The sequence below is a fragment of the Anomaloglossus baeobatrachus genome, chromosome 1, assembly GCF_048569485.1.
Source record: "Anomaloglossus baeobatrachus isolate aAnoBae1 chromosome 1, aAnoBae1.hap1, whole genome shotgun sequence".
Taxonomy (NCBI): Eukaryota; Metazoa; Chordata; class Amphibia; order Anura; family Aromobatidae; genus Anomaloglossus; species Anomaloglossus baeobatrachus.
This window is the reverse complement of record NC_134353.1, coordinates 944,974,497-944,988,668: the sequence shown is the minus strand read 5'-3', so window position 1 is coordinate 944,988,668 and position 14,172 is coordinate 944,974,497. Positions and strand designations below refer to the sequence as shown.

Sequence of the window (14,172 nt, the reverse complement as noted above, 5' to 3'; positions counted from 1 at the left end):
TTCCTAGTCATACGGGCGGCCTCCGTTCCTAGTCATACGGGCGGCCTCCGTTCCTAGTCATACGGGCGGCCTCCGTTCCTAGTCATACGGGCGGCCTCCGTTCCTAGTCATACGGGCGGCCTCCGTTCCTAGTCATACGGGCGGCCTCCGTTCCTAGTCATACGGGCGGCCTCCGTTCCTAGTCATACGGGCGGCCTCCGTTCCTAGTCATACGGGCGGCCTCCGTTCCTAGTCATACGGGCGGCCTCCGTTCCTAGTCATACGGGCGGCCTCCGTTCCTAGTCATACGGGCGGCCTCCGTTCCTAGTCATACGGGCGGCCTCCGTTCCTAGTCATACGGGCGGCCTCCGTTCCTAGTCATACGGGCGGCCTCCGTTCCTCGTCATGCCATTCCTTGTAATAGTCTAGTTAGCCGCCTTTGAACTGACTCTAACCTCTGAATGTCCTTTTTAAAATGTGGAGCCCAAAACTGGATCCCATATTCCAGATGTGGCCTTACAAGTGATTTATAGAGGGGTAACAATACGTTGGGATCCCGGGATCTAATCTCTCTTTTTATACACCCTAGAATCTTGTTTGCTTTAGCAGCTGCTGCCTGACATTGAGTGCTGCTGCTCAGCTTATTTGTAATGAGAATACCCCAGTCCTTCTCCTGTTCTGTAGTCCCGAGTTTACTTCCATTTAATGTATACGCAGCTATAGGATTACTCCGTCCTAGGTGCATTACTTTACATTTATCAACATTAAATCTCATTTGCCAAGTATCTGCCCATTCTGACATCTTATCCAGATGTTTTTGTAATATTGCATTATCAAGGTCAGTTTTTCATAGCCTACATAGTTTGGTGTCATCAACAAAGACTGAGACTTTACTTAGCGGTCAGTAAGTGTTCAGTTTCTCTACAGCTCCTCCGCAGGGGAGAGGAAGTATTACACACTATTCTATTGTCTATACTAGTTATATGAAGTCTATTCATATTACTGTCTGTGTGTAATAGAGGACGGGTCCTCCAGATTCGAGCGTTTTACCCGCTCTACAGTATAATCTGACCAGAGTGCAGGTTCTGGTTGGAGAAAAAACATTTCTGATTGTTTTTGTTTATCCCCTTTCTCCGATAGTCGGGAAGCACGAGCTGACGGGGCACAAAGTGGCGGTGAAGATTCTGAACAGACAGAAGATCCGGAGCCTGGACGTGGTGGGGAAGATCCGGAGGGAGATCCAGAACCTGAAGCTCTTCAGACACCCCCATATCATTAAGCTGTGAGCGCCGCTCCCTGTAGTCTTTTATTGTCTTGTTTTGCGCTCTACATTCTAGGCCTTCTGTCCACGTGGCAGTGTTTTTTTTTTTTTTTTTTTTTTTTGTTCTGCGTTTTTTTAATGCAGTTTTCCTTGGTGTTTTTTGTTGACAAAAAAGCCAGAAAAAAACATCCCAGTAAAGTCTGAGAATTGCTGTGCACATGTTGCTGCTTTTTTCCTTGCAGATTTTTTTATTTTGCAGAAGAAAGTGTCAATTGTCTCCACATTTATTTCCTGTGCTTCTATAATTCCCTGCAATGTTTTATCACTACAGGAGATTATGTTGCAGCACTTCGCCTCATACACCGTGCATACAGCATGGTGTGTGAGGCTGTCTGTAGCTCAGTAACCCAGGGTCGTCATGGTTACATCCCAAGGTCACTATGGCAGCGATTGGGTCCTTGTGATTGCATTCCAGGGACCTGATTGACAGGGAGTAGTAGACTATTCCTCTCTCCCTGCCTCCTGAATGCTGAAATCGTACTGACCAAATCATTCAAGGGGGTAAGCTGCTGGGAGCAGTTTTTTTGGGGGGGTACAGCGCCTGAGCCCCTAAACCCATGCATTCTCCATGATTTAAAAAAAAAAAGTGAAAAAACTGAAATACAAAAAAAAAACCATGCGTTAGTCTTGTTTTTTTCCTGCCAGAACACGTGTTTTTATGTGCAGTTTTTGTCAGAATGGTTCTATAGAAAGCCCAGTCCAAAACGATAGAGCCTCTATAAAAGCTGCAGGGCAGGGCCAGGGGGGGACAGGACTGCACCCTGGAGCACGGGGGGTCACGTCACCTCCTGACTAGGGATGTAGTGACCATTGTGCAGCAATGTGGAAGGTTTCGTCATCCGGACAGGACTGTCCATCTACAGAGACGTCCAGCCGAGCTGCAGACACAGCACCTCTGTGTATTCTGCTGACCCATGTGGGCAGGGCACTGCACAGGCCCATCCAGAGTCCGTTCCTTGCTATCCTCTCTATTGCAGGGCCAGCCGAGCTGCAGACACAGCACCTCTGTGTATTCTGCTGACCCATGTGGGCAGGGCGCTGCACAAGCCCATCCAGAGTCCGTTCCTTGCTATCCTCTCTATTGCAGGGCCAGCCGAGCTGAGGGATGTGGATACCTGCCTGATCCAAGCTCCTCACCTGTCACTATGGCACCTGTTTTATAGAACTTCTTATACCCTGACACTAATGCACAATGTAAATATAAGTCTTTGCACCGTCCTGTTTTTGGATAATCAACACATGGCACTTAGAGGGGGTTTTCTACTCCAAAAGTGGGCCCGTGATGGACCTAACATTAAACATTCACCTACTTGATCCCATTGCTCCTCAGTAAGTCTGTGTCCCCCAGACGATTGCCTGGCTTCATCCGCTGGTTGATGTAGGTGAGCACTGCAGCCAGTGAGCGGCCACTGATTAGCTGCAGTGGTCACCTGATTCCTATGCTTAAAGAGCTAGAAGACTATCTTCCAGCTCAGGAGGAACATGACTGTTAATTAGTGGCCTCTGATTGGCTGCAGCGGTGACTTGACCCACCTGCTTGGGGAGGAGGTAAGGAGATCAGCAGGGGACCTGGTACAGATGACCAGCAAGGGGGCAATAGGTGTGTTGGGGAGGGGGGGGGGTTAGAGACTCCCCTTTAAAATCTGGAATTGGATGCTATCATTCTGTGAAGATATTCTAACTCAGCAGTGGTGTATCTGTGCAGAAATGTTAGTACTAAAGGATGATTGTGACTTTTTCAATCTAATAAATTACATATCAATGGGGTATAATGCCACTAGGTGGGAACCTATTGTTTAACATTTTCTGTGGCAGCACTAGAAAAATGTATATAGTGAGCTCCCCCTAGTGGTGGCTGTATAGATCTGTATGTAATGAGCTCCCTCTAGTGGTGACTGTATAAATCTGTATGTAGTGAGCTCCCTCTAGTGGTGGCTGTATAAATCTGTATGTAGTGAGCTCCCTCTAGTGGTGACTGTATAAATCTGTATGTAGTGAGCTCCCTCTAGTGGTGGCTGTATAAATCTGTATGTAGTGAGCTTCCTCTAGTGGTGGCTGTATAAATCTGTATGTAGTGAGCTCCCTCTAGTGGTGGCTGTATAAATCTGTATGTAGTGATCTCCCTCTAGTGGTGACTGTATAAATCTGTATGTAGTGAGCGCCCTCTAGTGGGGGCTGTATAAATCTGTATGTAGTGAGCTCCCCCTAGTGGTGACTGTATAAATCTGTATGTAGTGAGCTCCCTCTAGTGGTGACTGTATAAATCTGTATGTAGTGAGCTCCCTCTAGTGGTGACTGTATAAATCTGTATGTAGTGAGCGCCCTCTAGTGGTGGCTGTATAAATCTGTATGTAGTGATCTCCCTGTAGTGGTGACTGTATATATCTGTATGTAGTGATCTCCCTGTAGTGGTGACTGTATATATCTGTATGTAGTGAGCTCCCCCTAGTTGTGACTGTATAAATCTGTATGTAGTGAGCTCCTTCTAGTGGTGACTGTATAAATCTGTATGTAGTGAGCTCCCTCTAGTGGTGTCTGTATAAATCTGTATGTAGTGGTGGCTGTATAAATCTGTATGTAGTGATCTCCCTCTGGTGGTGTCTGTATAAATCTGTATGTAGTGAGCTCCCTCTAGTGGTGGCTGTATAAATCTGTATGTAGTGATCTCACTCTAGTGGTGACTGTATAAATCTGTATGTAGTGAGCTCCCTCTAGTGGTGGCTGTATAAATCTGTATGTAGTGACCTCCTAGTGGTGACTATATAAATCTGTATGTAGTGAGCTCCCTCTAGTGGTGACTGTATAAATCTGTATGTAGTGAGCTCCCTCTAGTGGTGACTGTATAAATCTGTATGTAGAGAGCTCCCTCTAGTGGTGACTGTATAAATCTGTATGTAGTGATCTCCCTCTAGTGGTGTCTGTATATATCTGTATGTAGTGAGCTCCTCCTAGTGGTGGCTGTATAAATCTGTATATAGTGAGCTCCCTCTAGTGGTGGCTGTATAAATCTGTATGTAGTGATCTCCCTCTAGTGGTGTCTGTATATATCTGTATGTAGTGAGCTACCTCTAGTGGTGGCTGTATAAATCTGTATGTAGAGAGCTCCCTCTAGTGGTGTCTGTATAAATCTGTATGTAGTGAGCTCCCTCTAGTGGTGTCTGTATAAATCTGTATGTAGTGAGCTCCCTCTAGTGGTGACTGTATAAATCTGTATGTAGTGAGCTCCCTCTAGTGGTGACTGTATAAATCTGTATGTAGTGAGCTCCCTCTAGTGGTGACTGTATAAATCTGTATGTAGTGAGCTCCCCCTAGTGGTGACTGTATAAATCTGTATGTAGTGACCTCCTCTAGTGGTGACTGTATAAATCTGTATGTAGAGAGCTCCTCCTAGTGGTGACTGTATAAATCTGTATGTAGAGAGCTCCTCCTAGTGGTGACTGTATAAATCTGTATGTAGTGAGCTCCCTCTAGTGGTGGCTGTATAAATCTGTATGTAGAGAGCTCCTCCTAGTGGTGACTGTATAAATCTGTATGTAGTGAGCTCCCTCTAGTGGTGGCTGTATAAATCTGTATGTAGTGAGCTCCCTCTAGTGGTGGCTGTATAAATCTGTATGTAGTGAGCTCCCTCTAGTGGTGACTGTATAAATCTGTATGTAGTGACCTCCTTCTAGTGGTGACTATATAAATCTGTATGTAGTGAGCTCCCTCTAGTGGTGACTGTATAAATCTGTATGTAGTGAGCTCCCTCTAGTGGTGGCTGTATAAATCTGTATGTAGTGATCTCACTCTAGTGGTGTCTGTATAAATCTGTATGTAGTGAGCTCCCTCTAGTGGTGACTATATAAATCTGTATGTAGTGAGCTCCCTCTAGTGGTGACTGTATAAATCTGTATGTAGTGAGCTCCATCTAGTGGTGACTGTATAAATCTGTATGTAGTGACCTCCTCTAGTGGTGACTGTATAAATCTGTATGTAGTGAGCTCCTCCTAGTGGTGGCTGTATAAATCTGTATGTAGTGAGCTCCCTCTAGTGGTGGCTGTATAAATCTGTATGTAGTGAGCTCCCTCTAGTGGTGACTGTATAAATCTGTATGTAGTGAGCTCCCTCTAGTGGTGACTGTATAAATCTGTATGTAGTGAGCTCCCTCTAGTGGTGACTGTATAAATCTGTATGTAGTGACCTCCTTCTAGTGGTGACTGTATAAATCTGTATGTAGTGAGCTCCCTCTAGTGGTGGCTGTATAAATCTGTATGTAGAGAGCTCCCTCTAGCGGTGGCTGTATAAATCTGTATGTAGTGAACTCCCTCTAGTGGTGTCTGTATAAATCTGTATGTAGTGAGCTGCCTCTAGTGGTGGCTGTATAAATCTGTATGTAGAGAGCTCCCTCTAGTGGTGGCTGTATAAATCTGTAGTGAGCTCCCTCTAGTGGTGGCTGTATAAATCTGTATGTAGTGAGCTGCCTCTAGTGGTGGCTGTATAAATCTGTATGTAGAGCTCCCTCTAGTGGTGACTGTATAAATCTGTATGTAGTGAGCTCCCTCTAGTGGTGGCTGTATAAATCTGTATGTAGAGAGCTCCCTCTAGTGGTGGCTGTATAAATCTGTATGTAGAGAGCTCCCTCTAGTGGTGGCTGTATAAATCTGTATGTAGTGAGCTCCCTCTAGTGGTGGCTGTGTAGTGAGCTCCCCAAATGCAGTTATTCTGTACTGGCCGTGCACTCATGTCTTCTCCGTTCTTCTTTCTCAGGTACCAGGTGATCAGCACGCCGACTGATATCTTCATGGTGATGGAGTATGTTGCCGGTGGAGAGCTGTTTGATTATATATGTAAGAATGGGAAGGTGAGTGGCTCCGGTGTGTCGGCGGTCAGTGCCGTCTGCTAAGGACGCGGCTTATATAGAGGCAGTGGCTGCTCAGCACTTCTGAGCCCATAGGGGGCACTACGACCGTCCATTGCTTTGACTGGATCGGGTTGTTATTGGGGTTTTCACTCCTGACCTCTGGACATGTTTTTTTTTTTTTTTTTTTTTTTCTTCAGCGCTCTATTGGGAGACCCAGACGATTGGGGTATAGCTACTGCCCTCTGGAGGCCACACAAAGCACTACATTAAAAGTGCAAGGCCCCTCCCCCTCTGGCTATACCCCCCCGTGGTATCACGGGTTCTCCAGTTTTAGCTTTGTGTGCGAAGGAGGTCAGACATTCCATGCATAGCTCCACAGATTTTAGTCAGCAGTAGCTGCTGACTGTTTCGGATGGAAGAAAAGAGGACACATATAGTGTCCCCAGCATGCTCCCTTCTCACCCCTGGATGGTGTTGTAAGGTTGAGGTACCTATTGCTGGTACAGGGCTGGAGCCTGACATGCTGTTTTCCTTCCACATCCCCTTGTAGGGCTCTGTGGAAGTGGGATCCTGCCGGCCTCTCAGCTCTGATGCCGGGCTCCATCCACAGACCCATTAGAACCTGATGGAGACGGAGCAGGAGTACGATCAGGGACAGGGCCCTGCATCTTACAGGTACTCTGTGTCCCCGGCAGGCACAGACACACTCCGGGCTGGCTGGGTGTTATAGTGCGCCGGGGACCGCAACGTGGAGTTGGTGTCCCTACAGATTACTGGGGGATTGTTTGTGTTTGGGAACGCAGCGCCGACCCCCTCTGGACCGGGCGGCGCTGCTGTGGCTTTTTGGGCCTAGGACGCCGGCAGCTCCGTTTCGTTCCCGCCCCCACCCTGTCATTCAGGGTAGGGGAGAGACGCTGTTCGCAAGCAGCGACGAGGGCTGGAGCCTGATTTACATGCTCCAGCCCTCACACTATGCACAGAGGGAAGCAGGCTTCCCACTCTTGGCCAGGAACGCCCAGGGCCCGCCCCCCTTCCTCTCTCGAGACGCCGGCAGCCATTACATGCATGCCTGGCTGGAGGAAGGACGCAAGGCTCTGGGAGACCTGGACTAGGGGCTATCTGGCGACCACACACCCGCTTTTTAAGCGGGCGGTAAGCGATTTTTCTGTGCTGGTCCCTCTAGTGCCTCACTGTGTATCGGTGTACTGTACAGTTATATAGATATTGTATTTCTTGCACTGTGAGGTCGCTTCTGGCTGCATATCCCAGATCGCTCTGTGGAAGCAGCAACATGTCATCCTCAAAACGCAAGGCGGCCAAGGCAAAAAGGGCTGTGTATACTGCGTGTGCTGCATGTGGGGCTAATCTACCAGCAGGCTCTGATGACCCCCATTGTGTGCAATGCTCCGACCCGGTGCTGCTTCGCCAGCTGGAGTCAGGAGAGGTGGCGACCCAGGCTGAGACGCTTGTAAGTTCTGCCCCGGTGACAGGGACGGACTTTGCAGTTTTTGCAGATAATATGTCTGTATCTATGGCAAAAATCCTTGAGACCTTGCAATCTATGCATGGGGCTCAGTCTCTGGGCACGGTGAGGCCTCTGTCCTCAGGTCCCCCTTACTTGGAAATGCCAACTCAGTCTGAATGTTACGCTGGAGACTCTACAGTCTTTCGGATGGATCATCAACTTTCCAAAGTCTATCCTATCACCGACTCAGTCACTAACGTATCTTGGCATGGAGTTTCATACTCTAGCAGCGATAGTGAAGCTTCCGCTGGACAAGCAGCGGTCACTACAGACAGGGGTGCAATCTTTCCTGCAGGGCCAGTTGCATCCCTTGCGGCGCCTCATGCATTTCCTAGGGAAGATGGTGGCAGCCATGGAAGCAGTTCCCTTTGCGCAGTTTCATCTGCGCCCACTTCAATGGGACATTCTCCGCCAATGGGACGGGAAGTCAACGTCCCTGGACAGGAAAGTCTCGCTTTCCCAGACGGCCAAAGACTCTCTACAATGGTGGCTCCTTCCCACATCATTGTCTCAGGGAAGATCCTTCCTGCCCCCATCCTGGGCAGTAGTCACGACAGATGCGAGTCTGTCAGGGTGGGGAGCAGTATTTCTCCACCACAGGGCTCAGGGGACGTGGACTCCGCAGGAGTCCACCCTTCAGATCAATGTTCTGGAGATCAGAGCAGTGTATCTTGCTCTACTGGCCTTCCAACAGTGGCTGGAAGGAAAGCAGATCCGAATCCAATCGGACAACTCCACAGCGGTGGCATACATCAACCACCAAGGAGGGACGCGCAGTCGGCAAGCCTTCCAAGAAGTCCGGCGCATTCTAATGTGGGTGGAGGACAGAGCATCCACCATATCCGCGGTTCACATCCCAGGCGTAGAAAACTGGGAAGCAGACTTCCTCAGTCGCCAGGGCATGGACGCAGGGGAATGGTCCCTTCACCCGGACGTGTTTCAGGAAATCTGTCGCCGCTGGGGAGTGCCGGACGTCGACCTAATGGCATCCCGGCACAACAACAAGGTCCCGGCATTCATGGCGAGGTCGCGCGATCAAAGAGCTCTGGCGGCAGACGCCTTGGTTCAAGATTGGTCGCAGTTTCAGCTCCCATACGTGTTTCCGCCTCTGGCGCTCTTGCCCAGAGTGCTACGCAAGATCAGATCCGAGTGCAGCCGCGTCATACTCGTCGCTCCAGACTGGCCGAGGAGGTCGTGGTATCCGGATCTGTGGCATCTCACGATCGGTCGACCGTGGTCACTGCCAGACCGACCAGACTTACTGTCCCAAGGGCCGTTTTTCCATCAGAATTCTGCGGCCCTGAACCTGACTGTGTGGCCATTGAGTCCTGGATCCTAGCATCTGCTGGATTATCTCAGGGAGTCATTGCCACAATGAGACAAGCTAGAAAGTCGAATTCGGCTAAGATCTACCACAGAACGTGGAAGATTTTCTTGTCCTGGTGCTCTGCTCAGGGAGTGTCTCCCTGGCCATTTGCATTGCCCAAGTTTCTTTCCTTCCTGCAATCGGGGTTAGAAAAGGGCTTGTCGCTCAGTTCCCTTAAAGGGCAAGTTTCGGCACTATCCGTGTTTTTTCAGAAGCGTCTAGCACGTCTTCCTAAGGTGCGCACGTTCTTGCAGGGGGGTCTGTCATATTGTGCCCCCGTACAAGCGACCGTTAGATCCATGGGATCTGAACAGGGTACTAGTTGCTCTCCAGAAGCCGCCCTTCGAGCCTCTGAAGGAAGTTTCCTTTTCTCGGCTGTCGCAGAAAGTGGCGTTTCTTGTTGCAATCACATCGCTTCGGCGAGTGTCTGAGCTGGCAGCTCTGTCATCTAAGGCTCCCTTCCTGGTGTTCCACCAGGACAAGGTTGTGCTGCGCCCCATTCCGGAGTTTCTCCCTAAGGTCGTATCCTCTTTTCATCTTAATCAGGATATTTCCTTGCCTTCTTTTTGCCCTCATCCGGTTCACCGGTATGAAAAGGCCTTACGTTTGCTAGATCTGGTGAGAGCACTCAGAATCTACATTTCCCGCACGGCGCCCATACGCCGTGCCGATGCACTTTTCGTCCTTGTCGCTGGTCCGCGCAAGGGGTTGCAGGCTTCTAAAGCCACCCTGGCTCGATGGATCAAAGAACCAATTCTAGAGGACTACCGTTCTGCGGGGCTTCCGGTTCCTTCGGGGCTAAAAGCCCACTCCACCAGAGCCGTGGGTGCGTCCTGGGCATTACGTCACCAGGCTTCGGCTCAACAGGTGTGCCAGGCAGCTACCTGGTCCAGTCTGCACACTTTCACCAAGCATTATCAGGTGCATACCTATGCTTCGGCGGATGCCAGCTTAGGTAGAAGAGTCCTGCAGGCGGCAGTGACACCCCCGTAGGGGAGGGCTGTTTTGCAGCTCTAACATGAGGTATTTATTTACCCACCCAGGGACAGCTTTTGGACGTCCCAATCGTCTGGGTCTCCCAATAGAGCGCTGAAGAAGAAGGGAATTTTGTTACTTACCGTAAATTCCTTTTCTTCTAGCTCTTATTGGGAGACCCAGCACCCGCCCTGTTGTCCTTCGGGATGTTTTTTTGTTGTTTGCGGGTACACATGTTGTTCATGTTGAACGGTTTTTCAGTTCTCCGATGTTATTCGGAGTTAATTTGTTTAAACCAGTTATTGGCTTCCTCCTTCTTGCTTTGGCACTAAAACTGGAGAACCCGTGATACCACGGGGGGGTATAGCCAGAGGGGGAGGGGCCTTGCACTTTTAATGTAGTGCTTTGTGTGGCCTCCAGAGGGCAGTAGCTATACCCCAATCGTCTGGGTCTCCCAATAAGAGCTAGAAGAAAAGGAATTTACGGTAAGTAACAAAATTCCCTTCTTTTTTTCCCTGCAGTTGGATGAGAAGGAATCCCGACGTTTATTCCAGCAAATCCTTTCTGGTGTTGACTATTGCCACAGGCACATGGTGGTGCACCGAGACCTGAAACCCGAAAATGTTCTTCTGGATGCTCACATGAATGCAAAGATAGCTGACTTTGGTAAGTCCTGGAGCTGCATCGCCCCCTTACCCCAGCTGTATTGCCATGGGGAAGACTTTCACTGGGTGATCGGGCAGGAGGGCCCATATGCCACCCTTACACCACCCCTGGGGGGAGCGGTGTCCCCAGGGAACGGATTGCTCCTGGCATACCGGCCACTGTGGGCGGATTGCTCCTGGCATACCGGCCACTGTGGGCGGATTGCTCCTGGCATACCGGCCACTGTGGGCGGATTGCTCCTGGCATACCGGCCACTGTGGGCGGATTGCTCCTGGCATACCGGCCACTGTGGGCGGATTGCTCCTGGCATACCGGCCACTGTGGGCGGATTGCTCCTGGCATACCGGCCACTGTGGGCGGATTGCTCCTGGCATACCGGCCACTGTGGGCGGATTGCTCCTGGCATACCGGCCACTGTGGGCGGATTGCTCCTGGCATACCGGCCACTGTGGGCGGATTGCTCCTGGCATACCGGCCACTGTGGGCGGATTGCTCCTGGCATACCGGCCACTGTGGGCGGATTGCTCCTGGCATACCGGCCACTGTGGGCGGATTGCTCCTGGCATACCACTTCTCCACTTTAGAGGGGCTTCTGATCAGTGAGGCTATGTTCAGCGGTCAGGTTTTGCAGTTTTTGTCCTTTATGGTTGTGGTTATGGAGCCGGCAGGGTCTGGTGATGGATATGTCGTCCCCTTGCTCCACAGGTCTCTCCAATATGATGGCAGATGGCGAGTTCCTGAGGACGAGCTGCGGCTCTCCTAATTATGCTGCACCCGAGGTTATATCAGGACGGTAAGGAGGATGGAAAGGAACACACTTGTATGGGAGAGGGTTGTGTTAATGTTCTGTCGCCTGTGCAGGGATGGGGAGAAGGTGAGCTGTGGGGAGAAGGTGAGCTGTGATATCACCTATTGACTTGTATTTGAGAGGTTTGTATGCAGAGGTCATTGTGCAGGGTGGGGGAGGAGGTGAGCTTTCCCCATCTGCCTCCAGTCTTGTGTAACTTCTGCAGGTTCCTATTGTCCATGCTGCTGCTGTAAAACAAGTCTCTGCTGATAACGCAGCTTGGGCAAGGGTTAAAAATGAACTCCCAAATGCTCAGACCCTGTAACGTCTCCTTGTCTTGTGCCCCAGGCTGTACGCTGGTCCGGAGGTGGACATATGGAGCAGCGGGGTCATTCTCTATGCATTGCTGTGCGGGACCCTCCCGTTCGACGATGACCACGTGCCAACGCTCTTTAAGAAGATCTGTGACGGGATCTTCTACACCCCTCAGTACCTGAATCCCCCGGTCATCAGCCTGCTGAAGCACATGCTGCAAGTGGATCCCATGAAGAGGGCGACCATCAAGGATATCCGGTAACTACTGACTGCAGCGACCTCCCCCGGAGAGGCCGATAGTGAGGCCTCGTACCTGTCCCCCCTGTGCTCATCCAGGAGGGGGCTCGTACCTGTCCCCCCTGTGCTCATCCGGGGGGGGGGGGGGCCTCGTACCTGTCCCCCCTGTGCTCATCCGGGGGGGGGGGGGGCCTCGTACCTGTCCCCCCTGTGCTCATCCGGGGGGGGGGGGGGGGCCTCGTACCTGTCCCCCCTGTGCTCATCCGGGGGGGGGGGGGGGGGGCCTCGTACCTGTCCCCCCTGTGCTCATCCGGGGGGGGGGGGGCCTCGTACCTGTCCCCCCTGTGCTCATCCGGGGGGGGGGGGGGGCCTCGTACCTGTCCCCCCTGTGCTCATCCGGGGGGGGGGGGGGCCTCGTACCTGTCCCCCCTGTGCTCATCTGGGGGGGGGGGCGGGCTCGTGCCTGTGCTCATCCGGGGGGGGGGGGGGCTCGTACCTGTCCCCCCTGTGCTCATCTGGGGGGGGGGGACTCGTACCAGTCCCCCTGTGCTCATCCGGGGGGGGGGGGGGGGGACTCGTACCTGTCCCCCCTGTGCTCATCCGGGGGGGGGGGGGCCTCGTACCTGTCCCCCCTGTGCTCATCCGGGGGGGGGGGGCCTCGTACCTGTCCCCCCTGTGCTCATCCGGGGGGGGGGGGCCTCGTACCTGTCCCCCCTGTGCTCATCCGGGGGGGGGGGGCCTCGTACCTGTCCCCCCTGTGCTCATCCGGGGGGGGGGGGCCTCGTACCTGTCCCCCCTGTGCTCATCCGGGGGGGGGCCTCGTACCTGTCCCCCCTGTGCTCATCCAGGGGGGGGCTCGTACCTGTCCCCCCTGTGCTCATCCAGGGGGGGGCTCGTACCTGTCCCCCCTGTGCTCATCCGGGGGGGGGGGCTCGTACCTGTCCCCCCTGTGCTCATCCGGGGGGGGGGGGGGCCTCGTACCTGTCCCCCCTGTGCTCATCTGGGGGGGGGGGGACTCGTACCAGTCCCCCTGTGCTCATCCGGGGGGGGGGCCTCGTACCTGTCCCCCCTGTGCTGCTCATCTGGGGGGGGGGGGGACTCGTACCAGTCCCCCCTGTGCTCATCGGGGGGGGGGGACTCGTACCTGTCCCCCCTGTGCTCATCCGGGGGGGGGGGGCTCGTACCTGTCCCCCTGTGCTCATCCGGGGGGGGGGGGCCTCGTTCCTGTCCCCCCTGTGCTCATCCGGGGGGGGGGGGGGGACCTCGTTCCTGTCCCCCCTGTGCTCATCTGGGGGGGGGGGGACCTCGTTCCTGTCCCCCCTGTGCTCATCTGGGGGGGGGGGGGCCTCGTACCTGTCCCGCCTGTGCTCATCTGGGGGGGGGGGGGGGGGGAGACTCGTACCTGTCCCCCCTGTGCTCATCTGGGGGGGGGGGGGGGGGGAAGACTCGTACCAGTCCCCCCTGCGCTCATCTGGGGGGGGGGGGGGGGGGAAGACTCGTACCAGTCCCCCCTGCGCTCATCCGGGGGGGGGGGGGGGGGGCCTCGTACCTGTCCCCCCTGTGTAGGGCTCCTTTTCCTTTCACAATTCTGTGATGGCGCCTCCTGCAGTTTGTTCCAGGGCGGCTTGAATTAGAAATGTTTGGGAAATCCCTCAGTGGAGATGCTCCGGCAGATCCAATCCACAGTACCAGCGTGAATCTTTAAAAGGGACCTACAATCTCCCCTTAAAGGGGCTGTCCTGTACTTTTTATATTGATGGCTTCTCCTTGGGTAATGGTGTGACTGCACCCTGCCGATCAGCTGCAACTGGCGGCAGCCGGATGTCACTGGTTGCGGAGCTGCACAGCGGTCACTGCATAGTGTCCATGGCACAGCACACCTGCTCCTGTCTGAATAGGGGTAGATCTGCAGTACCCTGCTACGACCACTATACATTTGAGAAGAGTTTTCCAACAAAGCCCAGCCATTGGCATTGGGAGCAGCTCCTCGGCGCGAGTGCTGGGTGTTCACCTCAAGCGATCGAATATTGATGGTCTACCCGAAGAATAAGCCACCGATATAAAGGTACCGGGCAACCCCTTTAATTTACCAATAACCCCCACTGTTCACTGACGTCCGCAAACCTTGTGGCTTATTTGCCACATGATGGACGCCAGTGAT

At 52.8% G+C, this 14,172-nt stretch overlaps 1 protein-coding gene across 1 annotated transcript in view; it reads left to right on the top strand.

Moving 5' to 3' along the window:
- The window catches only part of PRKAA1 (protein kinase AMP-activated catalytic subunit alpha 1), a 29,171-nt gene that overhangs the window by 9,096 nt on the left and 5,903 nt on the right, over positions 1-14,172 (top strand). The window contains 5 exon segments of the mRNA XM_075328808.1: positions 1,120-1,261; positions 6,047-6,140; positions 10,528-10,672; positions 11,378-11,465; positions 11,808-12,032. Coding sequence (XP_075184923.1) covers positions 1,120-1,261; positions 6,047-6,140; positions 10,528-10,672; positions 11,378-11,465; positions 11,808-12,032 — 694 coding nt within the window.